The sequence below is a fragment of the Balaenoptera ricei genome, chromosome 10 (assembly GCF_028023285.1).
Source record: "Balaenoptera ricei isolate mBalRic1 chromosome 10, mBalRic1.hap2, whole genome shotgun sequence".
NCBI classification, from domain to species: Eukaryota; Metazoa; Chordata; class Mammalia; order Artiodactyla; family Balaenopteridae; genus Balaenoptera; species Balaenoptera ricei.
This window is the reverse complement of record NC_082648.1, coordinates 87,018,320-87,044,771: the sequence shown is the minus strand read 5'-3', so window position 1 is coordinate 87,044,771 and position 26,452 is coordinate 87,018,320. Positions and strand designations below refer to the sequence as shown.

The 26,452-nt window shown below is 35.2% G+C and overlaps 1 protein-coding gene across 24 annotated transcripts in view; it reads right to left on the bottom strand.

The window, feature by feature from the left end:
* PARPBP (PARP1 binding protein) overlaps positions 1 to 26,452 on the bottom strand; it is a 71,835-nt gene that overhangs the window by 26,153 nt on the left and 19,230 nt on the right. For 15 of the 24 annotated variants that reach the window (XM_059934767.1, XM_059934774.1, XM_059934776.1 and 12 more), the window contains 2 exons: positions 6,537 to 6,707; positions 5,093 to 5,247 (listed from right to left, as the gene is read on the bottom strand). In XM_059934767.1, the coding sequence (XP_059790750.1) occupies positions 5,093 to 5,247; positions 6,537 to 6,707 (326 nt within the window). The remainder of the gene's footprint in view (positions 1 to 5,092; positions 5,248 to 6,536; positions 6,708 to 26,452) is intronic. The other 9 variants (XM_059934770.1, XM_059934781.1, XM_059934773.1 and 6 more) reach the window with 2 other exon arrangements.

Genomic DNA, 26,452 nt, shown 5'->3' with positions numbered 1-26,452 from the left:
ATCATTAGAAATTGGGAAGTGGAATAAAAGACAGTATTTTTTCAAGAATTTGAGCTATAAAAGGAAGGAACTGACAAAAGCAGAAGATGATTTGTTGTTTTTTCTTATAATCTTTATAGACTGTGGCTAAAGGACTAGTAGAAGTTGAAATTATGAGACAAAATGAATAACCAATGAAACATTGTCCCAATAGGTTACCCATACTATAGGAAATATCCTGCCTTCTCCCCCTCTGGACTTCATTTCACCACCATTCTCCATGTCTGGTTAACTCCTTCAAGTTCATCCTTCAAGATTAAGCTCAACTGTTAACAAACATCCAGGTAAACACTCCTGACACTCTTATCCCTGACTCCCACAAACTAGGTCAATTGTCCTTTCCCCTGTACATCTTTCCATTATTACATAAATAGAATACATGTTGTAAGTTTTTGATAACTTTACTATTTATAATCATGAAATGCATATATACTTAACATATGCAAAAATCACCTTACAGAAGAAAATAGAGACTGCTCAGATGGACTATTTAAACACCCACTTCTTCAGTATCGTCCCTAGAACACAGAGTAATTGCTCATTATGACCAAACAGGATATTCAAAATAGATGGCTGCTAAATTGAAGAACTGAAGTGTACCCTAGGTGCCTCTAAAACGTACTTCTATCCTTTTGTACAAAAGTGTATGTATGGATGTACTTTTACCCTGTTAACTTACCCCAATTAGAAATTCCTCCAAAAAGGAATGTAATTATAACAAATTACATTGGATTGAATATATGTACTTATATCTGCTCCCTCCTAAAGTGCCACTAAAGTGACAAAAAGGAAAATGTTTTAAATCCATAAAGAAAAACAGAATGGGAGAGGAGACAATAGTCGAGAGCAGAGGCATATCATGAAAGTACAGAAAGACGAAGAGCAGATGGAAAGGTGATAACTGACTACCCAGAACACAGAAAGCTACAACATAAGTTAACTGCTAAGAGAGACACCAATAAGAAGTAATCTCAGAAATTGAAGGCAATACTGAAGGCTATGGTGAAGGTGTCATTGCAAATAAGAAAGCTGGTTGACAGTCTATGTGAGGAACACTTAGACCCCTGAATCTCCTCTCTTATTCTGAGCAATCAGGCTAGTGCACTTCTGTCACCTCAGCATGGAAAGCAGGATTACTCTGAAGAAACTAAGCCAGAGAGGCTCCAGACCTATAGGTACCAATGACTGAAAACAGAGGGACTGAGCAAAAGGCTACATATTGAACTGGGCAGCTCAGCATCAACCTCAAATCCCAGAATACTGCTAGCCAGACTTACTGCTTTCAGAAAGAGATTAAAGGATGCCACTGTGGAAATTTGGGGGTAAGTTCCAAAGAAACGACCTGCAGTTATTCACATTTGGAGAATCCCCAATAGAAGAGCCAAGTGGCTACTATGCTATAATGAAGTCCACTGTATAGAGCTGCTAATCAGCTTTATAGGGTCTCATTCCTAAATATGAAACAACAGTCCAGAATCACCCTACATTTTAGGAACACCTTTAACATGAAAGAGGGCAAAAGAAACAAAAAGAAAAACATTCAACTAGATACAACAAAGACTATCCAGGTAGCAGATAAAAAATGTTCATATAAATTAAATAACCTTGGAGAAATAAATGAAGCATAAGATCACATACAATCAAATGTGAGAATAATGATATTTATCTCTCATTTACTTTAGAAAGCTACTTGAGCAAAATAAGGGGTTTAACCAATTAAAAATAAAGTCATGGAATCCTGGAAACAAGGTAGAGACAAAGAAAATTCACAAGGTGATGAAGCTTCATGGTTGACACTCTGAAACAGGCCTAGCAAGCAAAAGTATACAGACTGAATGAAGAAGATAGATGACTCTCCAGAAGGAATGTCTTCAATGGCAAAAATCAGAACTGATAGATGACCTAATAAAAAAGAAGAAATTGTATAGTTTCATTGGCAAACTTGATAAAGAATTGATAATAAATATATAAGAAGCAAAGCAAGAGAAAAAAGTAGATAATCATTGACTCTAGAAAAAACCAAAAATGTATACAAGAAAGGAAGTATAATAACAGTATATAATATAGCTTAGCTGTAGGCAATAATTACAGTTATAATAATGTAAACTCTAAAATATGATTTAACCTGATACTGTGGTATAACTATATTAGAAGGAGAGAAGAAGAGAAGTGTGTGTATGTGTCTGTGTGTGTGGTAGGAGGGGGAGAGGAAAAGAGGAGTATTGGGAGGTTGGTGAGTGGGTGGCAAATCCTCATCTTCCATGGTAGGACGTTAATAAATAATGTCTAAAATTGAAACTCAAAATTAGCTGCATAGACCAACAAGGGCTTAATATTCAAGATACAGACAGCTCATATAACTCAGTATCAAAAAACAAATCAACCAATCAAAAATTGGGCAGAAGACTTGAATAGACATTTTTCCAAACAAGACATACAGATGGCTAACAGGCACATGAAAAGATGCTCAACATCGCTAATTATTAGAGAAATGCAAATCAAAACCACAATAAGGTATCCCCTCACACCTGTCAGAATGGCTATCATCAAAAAGTCTACAAATAACAAGTGTTGGAGAGGATGTGGAGATAAGGGAATCTCAAACACTGTTGCTGGGAATGTAAACTGGTGCAGCCACCATGGAAGACAGTATGGAGGTTCCTTAAAAAACTAAAAACAGAACTACCATATGATCCGACAATTCTACTCCTGGGTATATATCTGGAAAAAATGAAAACACTAATTCGGAAAGATATATGCACCCCAATATTCAGAGAAGCACTATTTACAATAGCCAAGACATGGAAGCAACCCTAGTGCTTAATCCAACAGCTAAGAATGAAATATTGCCATTTGCAACAATGTGGATAGACACAGAGAATATTATGCTTAGTGAAGTAAGTCAGACAGAGAAAGACAAATACTAAATGATATCACTCATATGTGCAATCTAAAAAAATAAAGACAAATAAACATATACACAAAACAGAAACAGACTCACAGACATAGAAAACTAGTTTATGGTTACCAAAGGGGAGAGGGGGGAGGGATAAATTAGGAGTACAGGATTAATAGATACAAACTACTATACATAAAATAGATAAGCAACAAGGATTCCCTGTATAGCACAGGGAATTATACCCAATATCTTATAATAACCTATAATGTAATATAAACTGCAGAAATACTGAATCACTATGCTGTATACCTGAAACTAACATGATATTGTAAATCAACTATAGTTCAATAAAAATTTTTAAAATAGCTGCATAAAAATTTCATTTAAATGAGGTAAATACAGAAATAAACACATAAAAATATTGAAAGTCAATTCCTCTGAGGATTTTATTACTATAAGTCTATAGTACCATTTGACTTCAACAAAATATATCTATTTTGCTTTGCTAAAAATATAGTATTCTTTAAAATTAATTATCTGCTATCTCAGAAGAAATGGCTGGCCAATATATTATTTAGAAGTTCAGATGTCACTGATGTTGACTATAAGTCATATTCAAACCCTCTTCCAAATTCACTTCGTTGTAATAGATATCCATATAAGAAGACAGAAGGAAACAATTCAGAATAAAATCCTGAAAAAAATTCTTCTTGGAATCTTAAAATGGAAAGACGTTTCATAGAATAAGATATAGCGATTAAGAGAATGGGTTCCTGGGTCAGAAGTGAATTCAGATCCCAACTCTGCTACTTACTAACAATGTGACTAAGGTAAGTTACACCAGTGCTTCAGTTTCTGCCTCTCTAAACTGAGTATTTATCTAGCAACTACAATGTAAGGTTTTTTTAATGATCAAATGATAATCCCCATAAAGAGTTCAGTGTAATGTCTGACACATAGTAAGTGTTCAATAAATACCAGCTATTTTTATTAGTACTATGCTATGGCATACCCACCAAACTGACAATGATCTCCCATGATTGCTAGCATATACAACCCACTTCTGCCCCCCACAAATTAATCTAAAATTAACTCACCATAAAATATACCAGTATTATAAATGAGAGTCTATCTGATTAAAAACACCTCTTAATTCCAATATCATTTAAAAACAAATTCCAGATGAATCAAAAATTTATGCATATGAAAAAAAAAACCTAGCAGAAAATAGAATATAAAATTCATCATGGGCTTCCCTGGTGGCGCAGTGGTTGAGAATCTGCCTGCCAATGCAGGGGACACGGGTTCGAGCCCTGGTCTGGGAAGATTCCACATGCCACGGAGCAACTGGGCCCGTGAACCACAATTACTGAGCCTGCGCGTCTGGAGCCTGTGCTCCGCAGCAAGAGAGGCCGCGATGGTGAGAGGCCCGCGCACCGCGATGAAGAGTGGTCCCCACTTGCCGCAACTAGAGAAAGCCCTCGCACAGAAACGAAGACTCAACACAGTCATAAATAAATAGAAGAACGTGAATTTCTTAAAAAAAAAAAAAAAAAACTTTAAAATTCATCATATTTTTTATCAATTTCCTGACTCATTCTTGGTATGAGTTTCCTTTATTGCTAAATAAAAAGTTTAAAGAAATTATCTATTCTCTCATTCCCAATCCTCAAAAATCTATTTCTTCCAGAAAAAAAGTGAATGGTAAGCCCTCTTCTCTAGTCAAATTTAATTTGAACATGCCATTTGACTTTGGCAAAAATTTTAGAATCACAGATAAGCAGAAATTTAGGGGGAAAGGTCATGTGATTATAAATTATTAATCTAGATATTTATTAATTGAAGTATAGTTGATTAACAATGTGTTAGTTTCTGGAGTACAGTAAAGTGATTCTTTTCCATTATAGTTTATCACAGGATATTGAATATAGTTCCCTGTGCTATATAGTAGGACATTGTTGTTTACCTACTTTATATATAGTAGTTTGTACCTGCTAATCCCAAACTCCTAATTTATCCCTCCCTCATCTAGATATTTTGTTTCTTCTTCCTAGTTTAGTCTGATGCTTGGTCATTTCAATAGCTCTTAATTTTTAATCTACCTCTGATTCTGTGAAGTTTTAAAGACAGACTAATAACACACATTTGTCATACCTTGGATTTGGTATTTCTCCAAGAATTTCATCTAATTTGTCAATGAAATTAATAAAATTAGACAATCCTTTTATATGTGTCCTTAGAGGATCAGATGGTGATGGTGCATATCCTTTCCCTCCAAGCTCTATTGTTCTAATAAATGATGTAGCCACCTATGAATTAAAACAAATAATTTGGTTATGTTTAATGATTTAGTAAGTTAAAACTACACCTTATTTTATGAAGCTAGGCACATTTACATATTTCTAGGTACACAGGTAAAGAGAAGCACTTTTTATAACTCATGCCACATTTTCATTCAGAAGCAAATAATCAAAGAAACAACTGTCACGTAGAATTCATGCCAGCAAGGGTGATGGCAACACAGGTGGAGACTGAGACTGAGGAGCCAAGGCAGGGACAATTAAGGGCGTAAGAATATGTTCATAAGAGTATATCATTGTTGGGAATTCCCTGGCAGTCCAGTGGTCAGGACTCTGCGCTTCCACTGCAGGGGGCTCCGGTTCGATCCCTGGACTACGATCCCGCAAGCCGCACAGCATGGCCAAAAAAAAAAGAGTATATCACTGTCTATAAAGAATTAGACAGTGATATTCTATAAAAAATAAATATATTCTTAAATAGACTGACTACTGGCCACTGGAATTGTTATATGGAACAAAGGAATTTTTCTGTGTCAATTGTGTTGATTTATTCAAAGTTGAACAATTAATTCAACTCTTCCAAGCCTTAGCTTCTTTATTTGTAAAATAAAGATTTAGACTAGATTCACTAAGCCCCATCTAGCTTTCACATTTTAGGATCATTTGATCATGTGTAGTTCAAAAGGTCTTGCCTTTACAATGATAAAAATACATATATAATATGATGGCTATACATTAGGCCATCTCCATCAAAGACAAAATGTTCTAAAGCTGTATTTTCCAAAGCATATCCTAAGAAAGGAAAAATCTATGAAATTTAAATAATCTGGGGAAATTTCCATGGTTAAATAACTTAGGAAACGACAGGTTAAATAACAAGGTTAACTTAAGCAGATTTCTTTATGGTAGGACTTCTTGGAAGAAGTATACATGCATTACACATATCCAGTAAGAGTATACACGATTTCCAACTTTTTGCCCTTGGAAACATTTATTCAAAGAGCATTGAACAGGAACTTTTGCCTCTGGAAATAATTTATTCAAGGAGAATCTAACAGGGCTAGCACTCCGCAGAACACATGTAGGGAAACACAGCTTTAGAGAAATTCTCCCTTATGAACTTTGAAGGATATAGTAAAAAACAAAACTACCACGGATTTTCAAATACATGACATAGAACACATATTCACAATTTAAAAGTTGCTCTATCATAGTTACAAGAATTCTATATTAAGGTACATGGATCCACTGTTCAGAGAGTCTTTAAAATAAATATTGAAAATGTAACATGTCCATACCAGAAAGATAGACATCTGTTTCTCTCGAGCAGCATGTTTCAAATCAGTGAAGGCTTCTCTTCCAAGTCCTCTATCAGGAATATTGAGAATATGAGCCAGAGCCAAGTCATTCTTTGAATTCACTAGCAGGTTTAAATATGAGTAGATAATTTTCTTTGCTAGTAACTGTACCTGTGCAATAAAATATTTTCTTTATTGAAGATTTCTAAATTCATAAATAATCTTTTTATTTATTTATTTTTTATTGAAGTATATGTGATTTACAATGCTGTGCCAATCTCTGCTGTGCAGCAAAGTGGCTCAGTTATACACACATAGACATTCTTTCATATTCTTTTCCATTATGGTTTATCACAGGATATTGAATATAGTTCCCCGTGCTATACAGTAGGACCTTGTTGTTTATCCATTCTAAATGTAATAGTTTGCATCTACCAACCCCAAACTCCCAGTCCATCCCTCTCCTTCCCCACCTCACCCTTGGCAACCACAAGTCTGTTCTCTATATCTATGAGTCAGTTTTTGTTTGGTAGATAAACTTATTTGTGCCATATTTTAGATTTCACATATAAGTGATATCATATGGTATTTGTCTTTCTCTTTCTGACTTACTTCACTTAGTGTGATAATCTCTAGTTGTACCCATGTTGCTGCAAATGGCATTATTTCGTTATTTTTTACGGTTGAGTAGTATTCCATTGTATACATGTACCACATCTTTATCCATTCACCTGTCGATGGACATTTAGGTTGTTTCCATGTTTTGGCTATTGTGAACAGTGCTGCTATGAATATAGGGGTGCATGTATCTTTCGGAACTATAGTTTTGTCCAGGTATACTCCCAGGAGTGGGATTGCTGGATCATATGGTAACTCTATTTTCAGCTTTCTGAGGAACCTCCATACTGTTTTCCATAGGGGCTGTACCAACTTACATTCCCACCAACAGTGTTGTAGGGTTCCCTTTTCTCCACACCCTCTCCAGCATTTGTTATTTGTAGACATTTTAATGATGCCCATTCTGACCAGTGTGAGGTGGTACCTCATTGGAGTTGTTTTTTTTTTTTAATGTCTTTATTAGAGTATAATTGCTTTACAATGGTGTGTTAGTTTCTGCTTTATAACAAAGTGAATCAGTTATACATATATCCCCATATCTCTTCCCTCTTGCGTCTCCCTCCCTCCCACCCTCCTTATCCCACCCCTCTAGGTGGTCACAAAGCACAGAGCTGATCTCCCTGTGCTATGCGGCTGCTTCCCACTAGCTATTGATTTTACATTTGGTAGTATATATAAGTCCATGCCACTCACTCTCTCACTTCGAACCAGCTTACCTTTCTCCCTCCCCGTGTCCTCAAGTCCATTCTCTAGTAGGTCTGCATCTTTATTCCTGTCCTGCCCCTAGGTTCTTCATAACCTTTTTTTTTTTTTACATTCCATATATATGTGTTAGCATACGGTATTTGTTTTTCTCTTTCTGACTTATTTCACTCTGTATGACAGACTCTAGGTCCATCCACCTCACTACAAATAGTTCAATTTCGTTTCTTTTTATGGCTGAGTAATATTCCATTGTATATATGTGCCACATCTTCTTTATCCATTCATCTGTCGATGGACACTTAGGTTGCTTCCATGTCCTGACTATTGTAAATAGAGCTGCAATGAACATTGTGGTACATGACTCTTTTTGAATTATGGTTTTCTCAGGGTATATGCCCAGTAGTGGGATTGCTGGGTTGTATGGTAGTTCTATTTTTAGTTTTTTAAGGAACCTCCATACTGTTCTCCATAGTGGCTGTATCAATTTACATTTCCACCAACAGTGCAAGAGTGTTCCCTTTCCTCCACACCCTCGCCAGCATTTATTGTTTGTAGATATTTTGATGATGGCCATTCTGACTGGTATGAGGTGATACCTCATTGTAGTTTTGATTTGCGTTTCTCTAATAATTAGTGATGTTGGGCATCTTTTCAAGTGCCTACTGGCCATCTGTAGGTCTTCTTTGGAGAAATGTCTAGTAAGGTCTTCTGCCCATTTTTTGATTGGGTTGTTTATTTTTTTGTTGTTGAGTTGTATGAGCTGTTTATATATTTTGGAGATTAAGCCCTTGCCTGTCGTATCATTTGCAAATATTTTCTCCCATTCCAATAATCTTTTTTTAATATGCAGTAAAAATACTTATGATCATTCAATGACAATATCTCACTCAGCTCTTTGGGAAAAGAGAATTGCCATATAAACCAAAAGCTTGGGTTGAACAATGAACATATCCTGGCTCGTGAAACCAACTTGCCACCAGTGAGAATCTATAAGTAAATAACAACTATCATAACTGTTGGAAAATGTCTCTTAGAAAATGATATAAAACATACAGCTGCATTTCTGATGAGACCTTATCTCATTTCCCTACATACATTTGCCATTAAATAATCACCAACAATGAAGCTCCCTGAAGCGTAGGGCATGGGCCAACTGGCACCATTTGGTCCTATACCCATGTCTCTTTACAGGGCAAGATATAAGGGCTGAAGTTAAATTGTTAAATTTCTGAAGAATTACTAGATACTGACTTTCACAATACCAAATAACCAACTAAGTATTAAAATAAAGAGATTCAACCAAATGTTAGCAAATAATAGCAGGTAGTTGATGTTGACATTAACTGGCCTAAAACAGAGCTATAGACTGTTCAAACACAAGATAAATAACATTTGTGAGAACTTGATAGGGGCAACAGTTCTTTCATATATACGGCACTTGTCCTTCACAGTCAAGTGATAAACTAGGGTATTCAATGATCTTTTTCTTAAAATTAGCTAACTATAGCTTTTCAAGGCCTTGCAACTTCTAGTACTACAGAAGTGATACTGTGAACTCCCACAGGTAACAACTACAAAATATTAGGTAAAATTTTTAAAACATAACTATGTAAAGACACTGGAAAGCATCCAAAAAGCAGACACAAGCTGGAGGAGAATTTAATGTTAGAAGAACTGCAACAAGAAGGGTAAGAATTGCAAGTTTGTGGTTATTCAAGGCCCTACAACTTCCAGTAATGGGGGAGATGCAACTGATCATGTGAACCCCTTAAATAACAAACATTAAATTTTTTTTTTTAAATGACTAATTGGTTTTTATTATTCAATCAGAGGAACATTTTGTTGAAATTTGCCCGATTGCCCTTTTTGTCTCTTTGACACACTGAATGGGATTAGCTGGTGTTCAGGGCATTAGATATGGGAAGAATTTCAAAAGCCCACACAGCAGACCCCAAGGTGGTGGGGGAATTATGGTTAAAGAAAAGTATCAATATATGGACTCTGATGACTAGGAGATGGCAGCAATGTTCTTCCAAATGAACAAACAAGGTGGATGCTTCAGAGTTGGGCCTCCTATCAAACCAGTTTGAGAAATCACACTACAATAATTTATACTTTACACTTGACAAATATTAAATAAAAAATTTTAAATAGTATTTAAAGACACTGGAAAGTGTCCAAAAAATAGAGGGTGGAGGAACATTTAGTTTTAAAAGAACTGCAATAAGAAGGGTATGAATTAAGTTTGTGGTTTACTGGCCCAAGTTTCATGACTATAGAAGTGACTAAAGGTGCCAGAGATTAGAATTCAGAGCTGGGAAAACAGCTAGAAATTTAAAGGAGGAAATCCTGGAAACAATTGAGAGCATAAATAGCCAAAACCCCTAGCTGACAGCAAAACTATGCAAACATGGGGAAGATTCCAGGGGGTCCATCAAAAACACAGACAGAAAACAGAAAGAAATATATTAGAAAGATTGAGCTATAAAGAACCAGAGCTATGCGTCTGAAGGTTTGCTAAACTGAGTGCACTCTACAACTGTGTATAGCTTAAGTGGCAGAAAACTGAAGCTGAACAGGCTTGAAATGTTAAGTATACAAAGCCAAAACCTGTCAGAATAACTGGAAAATTCATGAAAATCCCTAGGAAAAAGGAATCCACAGAAATAAGCTCCATATCTACCCCAAATGCTTGGCTGACTGCCAAATTTGGCAGGCAGAGGGAAGGCTTACAAAAGCCAAGCTAAAAAAACCAGCAAAGGGAAACTATAAGAACAGATATCCAATGCATACCACCAAGGAAACAAACTATGAAGTTGGAATCTAGGCAAGTTACCTGCCTACTAGAAAAAAAAACCAATGTTCCTCAGAAGAACATGAGAAAAGACTGGAGTTGCTATAAAATATTATCTGAAATGTCTGGGTTTCATCCAAAAATTACTAGACGGTCAAAGAAAAAGGACTGTGACCCCTTCTTAGGATAAAAAGCAGTCAATAGAAAATGTCACCAAGTGGACCTACATGTTAGATTTAGCAGACAGAACATCAAAGCATCTGCTATAAATATAGTGGAAAAACTAAACTAGAGATAAAAAGTACAATAACTGAAACAAAATTTGCTTGGTGTGCTCAACAGCAACTTGAAGAAAGTGAAAGAAACTATCAGTGCACTATATCAGTGATATAGATATATCAATAGAAATTACCAAATCTGAAAAACAAAAGAGAAAAAAAAAAAGAAGAAGAAGGAACCAAAGAGATCTGTGGGTCAATTTAAACAAGTCCAACGTACATGTAATTGAAATCCCTGCAGAGGAGTGAAAAAAACAGAAAAAATATTTGCCGCAATTATGGCAAAAAGCATCCCAAATTTGGTGGAAAACATCAATTTATAGATCCAAGAAGTTACTCAAGTAGGAAAACACAAAGAAAATCACTCCTTTACACTTATAATCAAACTCTGACATCCAAAGATAAAAAATCTTAAGAGCAGCCAGAGCAAAATGACACATTACATACAGAGGAACAATAGTAAGGTTAATAGAACATCAAAAATTAAGTATGTAAGCGAGAAGACATTGAAACAACATATTATATGTGCTGAAAAATGATCTTAAAAATTACTTTACAATTACAATAGTCAAGATAGCACAGTATTGATTTCTTTCCCATGGCAGAAACTTGGAACCCAGGTGACATTCAGTCTTAATTTTCTTATTTCCTTTGAGGCACTAAGGGGTGCTTCCCTCTTATTTTCTAATATTGGGTTGGCCAGAAAGTTCGTTCATGTTGTTCTGTACCATCTTACGGACAAACTCGAACGAACTTTTTGGCCAGCCCAATAGATACATTAAACAACAGAAAAACATGTTTTTATGAACAAAGACTTCTCACAGGAGTACCCATTTTCTTGAAAACAGCACACAAATCTTGCTGTAAATTGCCAATGTTACAATTTAATTCTACGTTTCTTCTGTGAAAGAAGGAAAAAAATATTGCTTATATAATGAGTGTCAGGAAGTTTTCAGGCCCATAAAGAGAAACTTAACCTGTCTTCTTATAAACAGTAATATATAGCATTCTAATATAAAAATATTACAATTTAGTCGTTCCCCTAATGAGGGTCATTTAGATTCCTCCAAATTTTATTATAAGCATTGCTGCATGTATATTCTGATACTGATCTCCCTGCATATATGTTGAGTGTTTTTATAGTACTGCTGGGATTATAGAGAATGTACTTTTTAATTATTTTAATACATACTGCCAAGTGTCCTTCACTTGTACCTATTTATACCCCCACCAACAGTGTAGGAGAATTCCCATTTTCCTATATCCTGGCCAATATTTAATGTTATAAAACTTTAAAAGTTTTACCTATTTCCTCTGATTACCTGGAAGACTAGGAATCTTTTTAAAAATGTGTTGGCCATCTTTATTTCTTTTCCTGTTAACTGACTGCTCTTTCTTTTGCATGGCTTTCTATTGTGTAATTTGTTTGCTTTTTTCTTATTAATAGTAGTTCTTTTTATATTCTAGATTTTAACCCTCATATATTATGCCCTGGCAAAGATCTTCTCTCAGTCTGTTTCTTATATTTTACCACTGTTAATAGAATAGGTCAAGAAATTTTACATTTTGTAATTATCAAATTCATTAATCTTTTCCCTAATTTTTTTTGCTTTCTGGGTCTTAAGAATCCTTCTCAACCTTAAGAATATAAACGTTTCCTTTGAATAAGTTAATATAAATTGTAAAAAAAAAACAAAAAAAAGCACAGTATTTACAAAGGGACACTCAGATCAATGAAACAGAATAGAGTCCAGAAAGAGAACTAACACAGATATTGCCATTTGATTTTTGATACAGGTGCAACAGAAGCAATAAGGAAAGAACAGTCTTTACAATAATTGGTGTGGGAGCAACTGGTCATCCGTATGCAAAACAAATGAACCTCACCTAAACCTCACACCTTTTATAAAAATTAACTCAAAGTAGATCACAGACCTAATGTACAGTATAAAATTATAAAACTTTCAGAAGAAAACATAGGAGAATATCTTCATGACTTGGAATTAGGAAGACTTATTAGATATGACAGCAAAAGTACAAAACATAATAGAAAAAATAAATGATAAATTGGATTTCATCAAAATTAAATTCCTTGCATGAAATTCTCTCCTTATTCTCACCCTCTCAACTACTTTCACCATGCTCTGGAATCCTGTTTGTTTTTAATTCTTAGATGTTGCTCCCAGAATGTTCACTTGAAATCCTCTCCTTGCCTATTACCTTGAGAACAGACTCACAAATGCTAAACTCAACTTATGCTCAAAACTTATGAAATTCATAAGTCATTCACTGATAACTTAGCTAAAAAAAAAAAAGATTTCTTCATATTCTGTCTAATCATATTTAAATTAAGAAGCACAAAAGAGAGTTAAAACGTAGAAATAAAACTTACAAATCAATAGGAAGTCTCTCAGACAGTTATTAAGGAAGTTTCAAGTCCATATACATCTTAAAAGCACTTTTAAAGATAACATGCTTTGGGATTATTTAACTTTCATGTAAAAAACAATTCTTAAAACATAGAAGGCAGTCAGGGTCAATTTAAAAAACCTCAATGGACAGGAAAAGGTTACCTTAAACATGGACTCAAAATATACTCTAAGCAAACTTCATTAAAACAAAAAGTTTGATATGAACTCTATGAAACTATTTTTCTTAAATATTAAAGATACTAAATGTTACACTTGAAGAGAGGCTCTCTGATTTTCCAGTATAAAGAAGCAATTCACATATTCTCTTTCTTATCACCCTGTTATAACTCTGCATATCAACCACAATTATAATTCTCTGCATAAATATTAATACTTTCTGATACTTTGTCTATTTTATTAATCTTTCTACTATTTTATGAGTCCCCTGAGAGCAAATGATGTATCCTTAGGTCCTAAAAGAATGACTGGCATTAGAGCAGGTAATCAATCCATTCTTATTAATAGGTTCTCAATCAGCTTTTGTTCAATGATAAATGAAAGAAAAATTAATACATGTATTTGCCCCCTTTAGATATTTCAAAATTGAAACTATTGATCAAAACTTATCGGGAAGTTGGGATCAAATAACTGCTCATATATTTTTATTACATTGCCTTAAAAAAAAAAGTACTAAGATACAACTAAATTAAAATCATCTTTAAGATCTGTCTTAAAATGATCAAGGGATCAATCCAAGAAGAAGATATAACAATTGTAAATATTTATGCACCCAACATACACGCACTTCAATACATAAGGCAAATGCTAACAGCCATAAAAGGGGAAATCAACAGTAACACAATAACACTAGGGGACTATAACACCCCACATTCACCAATGGACAGATCATTCAAAATGAAAATGAATAAGAAAACACAAGCTTTAATAATACATTAAACAAGAAGGACTTAACTGATATATATAGGACATTCCATCCAAAAACAACAGAATACACTTTCTTCTCAAGTGCTCATGGAACATTCTCAGGATAGAATATATCTTGGGTCACAAATCAAGCCTTGGTAAATTTAAGAAAATTGAAATCGTATCAAGTATCTTTTCTGACCAGAACACTATGAGACTAGATATCAATTAGAGGAAAAAACCGTAAAAACATACAAACACACGGAGGCTAAACAATACACTACTAAATAACGAAGAGATCACTGAAGAACTCAAAGAGGAAATCAAAAAATACCTAGAAACAAATGCCAATGAAAACACAATGACCTAAAACCTATGGGATGCAGCAAAAGCAGTGCTAAGAGGGAAGTTTATAGCAATACACCCTACCTCAAGAAACAAGAAAAATCTCAAATAAACAACCTAAACTTACACCTAAAGCAATTAGAGAAAGAAGAACAAAACAAACCCAAAGTTAGCAGAAGGAAAAAATCAAAAAGATCAGATCAGAAACACATGAAAAAGAGAAGAAACCCACAGCAAACATCCTTCTCAATGGTGAAAAACTGAAAGCATTTCCTCTAAGATCAGGAACAAGGCAAGGATGCCCCCTCTCACTACGATTATTCAACATAGTTTTGGAAGTCCTAGCCACGGCAATCAGAGAAGAAAAAGAAATAAAAGGAATACAAATTGGAAAAGAAGAAGTAAAACTGTCACTGTTTGCAGATGACATGATACTATACATAGAGAATCCTAAAGATGCCACCAGAAAACTACTAGAGCTAATCAATGAATTTGGTAAAGTTGCAGGATACAAAATTAATGCACAGAAATCTCTTGCATTCTTATACACTAATGATGAAAAATCTGAAAGTCAAATTAAGGAAACACTCCCATTTACCATTGCAACAAAAAGAATAAAATACCTAGGAATAAACTTACCTAGGGAGACAAAAGACCTGTATGCAGAAAACTATAAGACACTGATGAAAGAAATTAAAGATGATACCAACAGATGGAGAGATATACCGTGTTCTTGGATTGGAAGAATCAATATTGTGAAAATGACTATACTACCCAAAGCAATCTGCAGATTCAGTGCAATCTCTATGAAATTACCAATGGCATTTTTTATGGAACTAGAACAAAAAATCTTAAAATTTGTATGGAGACACAAAAGACCCCAAATAGCCAAAGTAGTCTTGAGGGAAAAAAACAGAGCTGGAGGAATCAGACTCCCTGACTTCAGACTATACTATAAAGCTACAGTAATCAAGACAATATGGTACTGGCACAAACAGAAACATAGATCAATGGAACAAGAAAGAAAGCCCAGAGATAAACCCACGCACCTACGGTCAACTAATCTATGACAAAGGAGGCCAGGATATACAATGGAGAAAAGACAGTCTCTTCAATAAGTGGTGCTGGGAAAACTGGACAGCTACATGTAAAAGAATGAAATTAGAACACTCCCTAACACTATACACAAAAATAAATTCAAAATGGATTCGAGACCCAAATGTAAGACCAGACACTATAAAACTCTTAGAGGAAAACATAGGAAGAACACTCTTTGACATAAATCACAGCAAGATCTTTTTTCATCCACCTCCTAGAGTAATGGAAATAAACACAAAAATAAACAAATGGGACCTAATGAAACTTAAAAGCTTTTGCACAGCAAAGGAAACCATAAACAAAACAAAAAGACAACCCTCAGAATGGGAGAAAACATTTGCAAACATATCAACGGACAAAGGATTAATCTCCAAAATGTATAAACAGCTCATGCAGCTCAATATTAAAGAAACAAACAACCCAATCCAAAAATGGGCAGAAGACCTAAATAGACATTTCTCCAAAGAAGACATACAGATGGCCAAGAAGCACATGAAAAGCTGCTCAACATCACTAATTATTAGAGAAATGCAAATCAAAACTACAATGAGGTATCACCTCAAACCAGTTAGAATGGGCATCATCAGAAAATCTACAAGCAACAAATGCTGGAGAGGGTGTGGAGAAAAGGGAACCCTCCTGCACCTTTGGGGGGGCATGTAAATTGATACAGCCACTATGGAGAACAGTATGTAGGTTCCTTAAAAAACTAAAAATAGAATTACCATATCACCCAGCAATCCCACTACTGGGCATATACCCAGAGAAAACCATAATTCAAAAAGAGTCATGCACCCCAATGTTCATTGCAGCACTATTTACAATAGCCAGGTCATGGAAGCAACCTAAATGCCTATCAACAGACGAATGGATAAAGAAGTTGTGGTACATATATACAATGGAATATTACTCAGCCATAAAAAGGAACGAAATTGAGTCATTTGTTGACACGTGGATGGATCTAGAGACTGTCATACAGATTGAAGTAAGTCAGAAAGAGAAAAACAAATATTGTATATTAACGCATGTATGTGGAACCTAGAAAAATGGTACAGATGAACCGGTTTGCAGGGCAGAAATTGAGACACAGATGTAGAGAACAAACGTATGGACACCAAGGGGGGAAAACCACGGTGGGGTGGGGATGGTGGTGTGCTGAATTGGGCAATTGGTATTGACATGTATACACTGATGTGTATAAAATTGATGACTAATTAGAACCTGCAGTATAAAAAAACAAACAAACAAACAAAACAACTAATACTAAACTTTCTTTGGGTTATTTGTATGGAAATATGTTAATATAAATGTTTCAGACATTACCTGAAATTTCTAAAAATCTTATATGTTCTGGTATAATGTTATAAGTCATAATTATAGTTATTACTTTAAAATGTATATCTCAGAAATAACTAAATTTCCTTGTCAAATGCATTATTATGAACTTTCATCAAATCTTTAACCGTGGTCATTTTTAAGTCTTTTGTCATTTACAGACGGTTCTGGGTGTACTCTGATGCTTTTGCAAAAATGTTCCTATAAAAGAGTTTCATCTTCAAGGAATTCATGGAAAAGACTCTGACAAGTACAGGTTTCTGGTAACTGACTATACTGCTGACCTGAATGAATAAGCATTTTCAGAACTCTAATGGAAAACTGATGAATTCATAAAAGTGCTAACAAAAGATCAAGATAAAAAAAATTAATTACATGGGACTGAGTGAACTGATGAGGATGATTATAATTTTTGTGACTTTCTGTTTGAATTAAAAAAAAGAAAGAAAGAAGGAAAGAAAGAGGGAAAGAGAGAAAGAGAGAGAGAGAGAGAAAGAGAGACGGAAGGAAGGAGGGAGGGAGGAAGGAAGGGAGGGAGGAAGGAAGGAAGGAAGCAAGGAAGGAAAGGAGGAAGGAAGGGAGAAAGAGAGAAAGAGAAGGAGGGAAGGGGGGAGGGAAGGGGGAGGGAGGGAGGGAGAGGGGAAGGAAGGAAGAAAGGAAGGGAGAAAGAAAGAAAGAAAGAAAGGAAGGAAGGGAGGGAGAAAGAAAGGAAGAAAGAAAGAAAAGGAAGAAGAGAGTCTTCTAGTAGTGAGTTGAATACTTGGGGAGGCACAAAAATCTTTAAGAACCCTAGGTTACCATTAATGCTAGAGAAACAGAGAGTAATAAATGAAATGTTTTTCAGCATTTTTTGAAAGTTTTTTTTTCTTCTTTAAATAAGTAGTATATTACTCTCTGGGGACTCAACTTACCCTCATACTACTCCTGAAACTGGAAGATTATTTTATAGGGTAGAACATACTACTGCTAATATTAAGTATTATTGTTGTTATTGTTATTACTATTATTATTAATAGTAGTAGGTTACTTTTCATATTTAAAGTGCTTTCACATATATTAAAAAAAAAAGATATGTCCTAAAATTTTATAAAATAAGGTATAACATAGTTTTCTGCTTTATTTCAAAAGTCCTTTTATCTTTACTTTCACAGTAAATCATAATACTTCATGTGAATCTATAATATAAAGTTTCCATTTTAACGTCACAGTGCAATAGTCTGTCTAAAACATACAAGAAGCATGACACAATTTCCCAAAAATCAAAGCAGAGGAAAGAGATACTCACATTGTAATCAGAAATTCCTTTACTCTTTCTACATTTAATTTCATGCAATCTCTGTTTCACTGTGCTTCTGCTGTCCAAAAATAATGAGAGTTTACTAATATATATATGTCTGATCCTTATTGGGTACAAAACCAGGGCTTAAACTCCCACATCTACCACTTGTTCTTAAAGACTAGCAAATTCTGTCCTTCTGATCTGTGATGTTAGGCAAACATCAGGGAAAAACATCTTGGAGTCCTCACAGTTAGAGTGTTTCTTTTAACTCATGGCTGCAATTGGAAATCTATCCCTATCATTATGGTCAGATAACATGGCAGTTATGGTTTCCCTGCTCTTGTATTTGCAAGTGGGTTTTAAAGAGGCTCTCTGGAAAAGCATTCCACATAAATACAGTTATGATGTCCAGAAGCAAGGGCTTAAATTGAAAAAATCCACAAGATTGAAGCTTTTACCCAGATACCAAAAATAAAGATACTGTTCCATTTATCTGTTTAATAAACTGATTCTATCCATACCACAAAATATTTGCAATGTTTGTTTAGAAGTTGAACAATTTTATTTAAGCTTTTTGACAACTTCAAGTTTCTTTTCCTAACCCTTAACTATTACTGAAATGCGTATGTTCAATCTCAATTTGAATAAAGTCAGTTTTTCTAAACTGATATTAAAATTTATGCAAGTATTGTTTTTATTTGTCAACAAATAAATTCTTACATATAATGAACAAAAAAGATTGGACTAGAACTAATATACTCGTAGAAATTTTTTATTTAACTGATTATTTTCTTTTCAGGCCTTTATTCTGTTTTTCCCTTCATTACTTCAGAATTTCTAAAGCAATAGTTTAGTACCTCAGGGAAAAATAAAATAAAGTAAAATAAAATAAGGAAACAAAAATATTGTTTCTGCAGTCCATTTCATTCATCTGCTTGAGGAACTGGTGTAACATTAGTAAGCATTTGGTGATCAAAATATATCTTTTTAAATTTTTTTTTTTTTTTGGACTTACATTTATTGATTGATTGATTGACTGATTGCTGTGTTGGGTCTTTGTTTCTGTGCTAGGGCTTTCTCTAGTTGCGGCAAGCGGGGGCCACTCTTCATTGCGGTGCGCGGGCCTCTCACCATCGCGGCCTCTCCCGTTGCGGAGCACAGGCTCCAGGACGCGCAGGCTCAGCAGCTGTGGCTCACGGGCTCAGCTGGTCCGCGGCATGTGGGATCTTCCCAGACCAGGGCTCGAACCCGTGTCCCCTGCATTAGCAGGCAGATTCTCAACCACTGTGCCACCAGGGAAGCCCCAAAATATATCTTTTTAAGACTGCAGCCCAAAAAGTCACTTTGGAATTTTAATAGGAATAAAATACTTTGCAAAAGAAAAATCAGAAGTCTGCAAGTAACAGAAAAATGGTTGAGAGGATGGCTGCTATTTCAATAGTCCTCATAAAATCTAATCCATCAGCTAACTGGTAGATAAAATTCTCTTAGGAAATATAATCCAAAAAGGCAAAAGATAAAAGTAGAGGATTAACACCACAAAACTACCATTGTTTTTTAAATGAGAAAACTATATGCTTACAATGAAGACCCTTCAGTTTCTATATACTGTAGTTCTTTTTCATGGCTATCCCTTTAAGATTTTTTTTATCATAAAATAAGTTTATTGATGATAACTTTATATAATTTACCGTTGGTATTTGATGTTACAAACATTAGGGTGTCTGAGATATGCAGGATCCTTATATCAATATGTAACTGGGGACTTTCCTGGTGGTGCAGTGGTTAAGAATCAGCCTGCCAATGCAGGAGACACGGGTTCCATCCCTGGTCCGGGAAGATCCCACATGCCGTGGAGCAACTAAGCTCATGCGCCACAACTACTGAGTCTGTGCTCTAGAGCCTGCGAGCCACAACTATTGAAGTCCGCACGCCTAGAGCCCGTGCTCCGCAATGAGAAGCCATCTCAATGAGAAGCCCGTGCACCGCAATGAAGAGTAGCCCCCGCTCTCTGCAACTAGAGAAAGCGCGCGCCCAGCAACGAAGACCCAACACAGCCAAAAATAAATAATAAATAAATAAATGTAACTGGCATAAACCCCATTATTTGAGCTCTCTTAATTGCTTCCGTAATTTCTTTTTGTTTCTTCCACTAAGACCTATTATGTCCCTTCCATAAATTCATCTAGTAAATGGAGAAATAAACTGAGAAAAAAGCTGTACATTCTTATAATCTACCCATGTTCCACACAAGATACATTTTCTATGAGGCTCCTTATAAGGATTTTCCATTGGAATGGGCAGGTCCTCATTGCTGGTTATTTAGGTCATTTTAAATGTACAAATTAGTTCATTCCTCTTAAATAAAAGGCACAATAACAATTATTGTTTCCTCCCCGTAGCCTGTAAGAATGTACTCCTAAAAAAAAAAAAAAAAAAAGAGTGTACTCCTGAAGTATCACTGAGAAAAGACCACGCAATTTGGTAAACATCTTGTCAAGGTAGGAGAAACAAACAATGAGAATGTAAGCAATAAATGAATGTAAAGCAACAGAAAACAGTTACAATCACTAAAAGAAACCATGCCTAAGCAGGAAACAATCAAAGGTGGGCTTGGGATACTTTCTTGTACCAGAAAAGAGGGAAGTGCTCAAAAGTCTAATAGGGCATGTAAAAAAGATACAGAAGCCAGCTTGAAGGGGACCCCTACATTTTAGCATCAAAGATTAATGAGTAATTGATTTTAAAACTCTGAATAAATAAAAATCCATGAGTCCATAGTAATGTAAACACACATAAAAAGAGAAACATAAACAGAAATAAAAACATCTAATTTTCTTCCTATAAGTAACTATTACACTAACTCCTAAACTGGTAATTAAAGAAAAAGAATTAAGTAGTGACCCTGCCATTTTTAGGGAACTGTACTTCATCCCAGTTAATAAGATAAAGATCTTCTTTACTGAGAAATGGCAGCAAATTAGTGTAAAGACATGATAGAGTTGGAAAGTAACCATTCTGCAAACTCTAAAGAAATAACTGATTCAGACAAGGATCATCAGTGCATGCTCAAAACCATTCGGTGAAAGGTTGCTGGGAAACAGTGTCAGAGTATCACTAGATCTTTTTTGACAGCAAAAGAAAAACTACATCTTTATATTGGGAAGACCTCACAAATTCAGGATAACTTGAGTTTGTGTCTCCTAGTGTGATACAAAATGAAATACTCAGCATCAGTTATGAAGTATTTCATAGATTAGATTGCTCAGTCTAAGCAAGCATTTAGATGTTTCCAGTTTATTGGAAACAGAGGAACAAGTTAAATAATACCAATATGAACTCAACAGATAAATAACAAGAGAAAAAAAAAACCTGAGGAGAATTCTAAGAGTCTAAAGAGACATAAAACCCATTACAGGGACAAATGGAGAAATCTGAATAGGGAAAATAGTAAATGAATGATATTAGGGAATACTTCAGTTTTCTTATATATGATAATGGTATTGTGGTTCTGTCCTTATTTTCAGGAAGGGATATACTGAAGAATTTTAGGGATTAAGTGTCATGATGTCAGCAATTTAACTTTCAAATAGGACAGAAAAAATATGAGATGCAGATATAAACTACATTATTAAGTCTAAGAAGTAGGTATACAAGTATTTGAGAGAGTGATCAAATACATTTTTAAAAGTGCAATCTGGGGAATTCCCTGGCTGTCCAGTGGTTAGGACTCCACGCTTTCACTGCCAAGGGCCGGGGTTCAATCCCTGGTTGAGGAACTAAGATCCCACAAGCCTCGCTGTGAGACCAAAAAAAAAAAAATTGCTATCTGTAGAGCATGGGACTTAAGGGAGAATCTGCCTTAGCAATGTTTCCAGAAAATAAAGAAAGTGATTCATCAAATGCATTAACTTATTGGAGCATTTGACTTGGAAGTAGGCATGTTCTAGATGTTTTACATAACATATTTTTATTTTATTTATTTTTTTAATTTAATTTTATTTATTTTTTTATACAGCGGGTTCCTATTAGTCACCCATTTTACACACATCAGTGTATACATGTCAATCCCAATCACCCAATTCATCACACCACCCCCCCACTTTCCCCCCCTTGGTGTCCATACATTTGTTCTCTATATCTGTGTCTCAATTTCTGTCCTGCAAACCAGTTCATCTGTATCATTTTTCTAGGTTCCACATACATGTGTTAATATACGATATTTCTTTTTCTCTTTGACTTACTTCACTCTGTATGACAGTCTCTAGATCCATCCAACTCTCTACAAATGACCCAATTTTGTTCCTTTTTATAGCTGGGTACTATTCCATTGTATATATGTGCCACATCTTTTTTTTTTTTTTTTTTTTTAAACATCTTTATTGAAGTATAATTGCCTTACAATGGTGTGTTAGCTTCTGCTTTATAACAAAGTGAATCAGTTATACATATACAATATGTTCCCATTTCTCTTCCCTCTTGCATCTCCCTCCCTCCCACCCTCCCCATCCCACCCCTCTAGGTGGTCACAAAGCACCGAGCTGATCTCCCTGTGCTATGCGGCTGCTTCCCACTAGCTATCGATTTTACATTTGGTAGTGTATATATGTCCATACCACTCTCTCACCCTGTCACATCGTACCCCTCCCCCTCCCCATATCCTCAAGTCCATTCTCTAGTAGGTCTGTGTCTTTATTCCAGTCTTGCCACTAGGTTCTTCATGGCCTTTTTTTTTTTTTTTTTTTTTCTCCTTAGATTCCGTATATATGTGTTAGCATACTGTATTTGTTTTTCTCTTTCTGACTTACTTCACTCTGTATGACAGACTCTAACTCCATCCACCTCATTACAAATACCTCCATTTCATTTCTTTTTATGGCTGAGTAATATTCCATTGTATATATGTGCCACATCTTCTTTATCCATTCATCTGTCGATGGGCATTTAGGTTGTTTCCATGACGTGGCTATTGTAAATAGTGCTGCAATGAACATGGGGGTGCATGACTCTTTCTGAATTATGGTTTTCTCTGGGTATATGTCCAGTAGTGGGATTGCTGGGTGATATGGTAATTCTATTTTTAGTTCTTTAAGAAACCTCCATACTGTTCTCCATAGTGGCTGTATCAATTTACATGCCCACCAACAGTGCAAGAGGGTTCCCTTTTCTCCACACCCTCTCCAGCATTTGTTGCTTGTAGATTTTCTGATGATGCCCATTCTAACTGGTGTGAGGTGATGCCTCATTGTAGTTTTGATTTGCATTTCTTTAATAATTAGTGATGTTGAGCAGCTTTTCATGTGCTTCTTGGCCATCTGTATGTCTTCTTTGGAGAAATGTCTATTTAGGTCTTCTGCCCATTTTTGGATTGGGTTGTTTGTTTCTTTAATATTGAGCTGCATGAGTTGTTTATATATTTTGGAGATTAATCCTTTGTCCATTGATTTGTTTGCAAATATTTTCTCCCATTCTGAGGGTTGTCTTTTCATCTTGTTTATGGTTTCCTTTGCTGTGTAAAAGCTTTTTAGTTTCATTAGGTCCCATTTGTTTATTTTTGTGTTTATTTCCATTACTCTAGGAGGTGGATGAAAAAAGATCTTGCTGTGATTTATGTCAAAGAGTATTCTTCCTATGTTTTCCTCTAAGAGTTTTATAGTGTCTGGTCTTACATTTAGGTCTCGAATCCATTTTGAGTTTATTTTTGTGTATGGTGTTAGGGAGTGTTCTAATTTCATTCTTTTACATGTAGCTGTCCAGTTTTCCCAGCACCACTTATTGAAGAGACTGTCTTTTCTCCATTGTATATCCTTGCCACCTTTGTCATAGATCAGTTGACCATAGGTGCGTGGGCTTATCTCTGGGCTTTCTATCCTGTTCCACTGATCTATGTTTCTGTTTTTGTGCCAGTACCATATTGTCTTGATTACTGTAGCTTTATAGTATAGTCTGAAGTCAGGGAGTCTGATTCCTCCAGCTCCGTTTTTTTCCCTCAAAACTGCTTTCGTTATTTGGAGTCTTTTGTGTCTCCATACAAATTTTAAGATTTTTTGTTCTAGTTCCGCAAAAAATGCCATTGGTAATTTGATAGGGATTGCATTGAATCTGTAGATTGCTTTGGGTAGTACACTCATTTTCACAATATTGATTCTTCCAATCCAAGAACACGGTATATCTCTCCATCTGTTGGTATTATCTTTAATTTCTTTCATCAGTGTCTTATAGTTTTCTGCATACAGGTCTTTTGTCTCCCTAGGTAAGTTTATTCCTAGGTATTTTATTCTTTTTGTTGCAATGGTAAATGGAAGTGTTTCCTTGATTTCTCTTTCAGATTTTTCATCATTAGTGTATAAGAATGCAAGAGATTTCTGTGCATTAATTTTGTGTCCTGCAACTTTACCAAATTCATTGATTAGCTCTAGTAGTTTTCTGGTGGCATCTTTAGGATTCTCTATGTATAGTATCATGTCATCTGCAAACAGTGACAGTTTTACTTCTTCTTTTCCAATTTGTATTCCTTTTATTTCTTTATCTTCTATGATTGCTGTGCCTAGGAGTTCCAAAACTATGTTGAATAATAGTGGTGAGAGTGGGCAACCTTGCCTTGTTCCTGATCTTAGAGGAAATGCTTTCAGTTTTTCACCATTGAGAAGGATGTTTGCTGTGGGTTTGTCGTATGTGGCCTTTATTATGTTGAGGTAGGTTCCCTCTATGCCCACTTTCTGGAGAGTTTTTATCATAAATGGGTGTTGAATTTTGTCAAAAGCTTTTTCTGCATCTATTGAGATGATCATACGGTTTTTATTCTTCAATTTGTTACTATGGTGTATCAAACTGATTGATTTGCATATACTGAAGAATCGTTGCATCCCTGGGATAAATCCCACTTGATCATGGTGTATGATCCTTTTACTGTGTTGATGGATTCTGTTGCTAGTATTTTGTTCAGGATTTTTGCATCTATATTCATCAGTGATATTGGTCTGTAATTTTCTTTTTTTGTAGTATCTTGGCCTGGTTTTGGTATCAGGGTGATGGTGGCCTCATAGAATGAGTTTGGGAGTGTTCCTTCCTCTGCAAGATTTTGGAACACTTTGAGAAGGATGGGTATTAGCTCTTCTCTAAATGTTTGATAGAATTCACCTGTGAAGCCATCTGGTCCTGGACTTTTGTTTGTTGGAAGATTTTTAATCACAGTTTCAATTTCATTACTTGTGATTAGTCTGTTCATATTTTCAATTTCTTCCTGGTTCAGTCTTGGGAGGTTATACCTTTCTAAGAATTTGTCCATTTCTTCCAGGTTGTCCATTTTATTGGCACAGAATTTCTTGTAGTAATCTCTTAGGATGCTTTGTATTTCTGCAGTCTGTTGTAACTTCTCCTTTTTCATTTCTAATTTTATTGTTTTGAGTCCTCTCCCTCTTGGTGAGTCTGGCTAATGGGTTATCAATTTTGTTTATCCTCACAAAGAACCAGCTTTTAGTTTTATTGATCTTTGCTATTTTTTTCTTTGTTTCTATTTCATTTATTTCTCCTCTTATCTTTATGATTTCTTTCCTTCTGCTGACTTTGGGTTTTGTTTGTTCTTCTTTCTCTAGTTCCTTCAGGTGTAAAGTTAGCTTCTTTATTTTAGATTTTTCTTGTTTCTTGAGGTAGGCTTGTATAGCTATACACTTCCCTCTTAGAACTGCTTTTGCTGCATCCCACAGGTTTTGGATCGTCGTGTTTTCATTGTCATTTGTCTCTAGGTATTTTTTGATTTCCTCTTTGATTTCTCAGTGATCACTTGGTTATTTAGTAATGTACTGTTTAGCCTCCATGTGTTTGTGTTTTTTACGTTTTTTTCCCTGTAATTGATTTCTAATTTCATAGTGTTGTGGTCAGAAAAGACGCTTGATATGATTTCAATTTTCTTAAATTTACCGAGGCTTGATTTGTGACCCAAGATGTGATCTATCCTGGAGAATGTTCTGTGCTCACTTGAGAAGAAAGTGTGATCTTCTGTTTTTGGATGGAATGTCCTATAAATATCAATTAAATCTATCTGGTCTATTGTGTCATTTAAAGCTTGTGTTTCCTTATTAATTTTCTGTTTAGATGATCTGTCCATTGGTGTAAGTGACGTTTTAAAG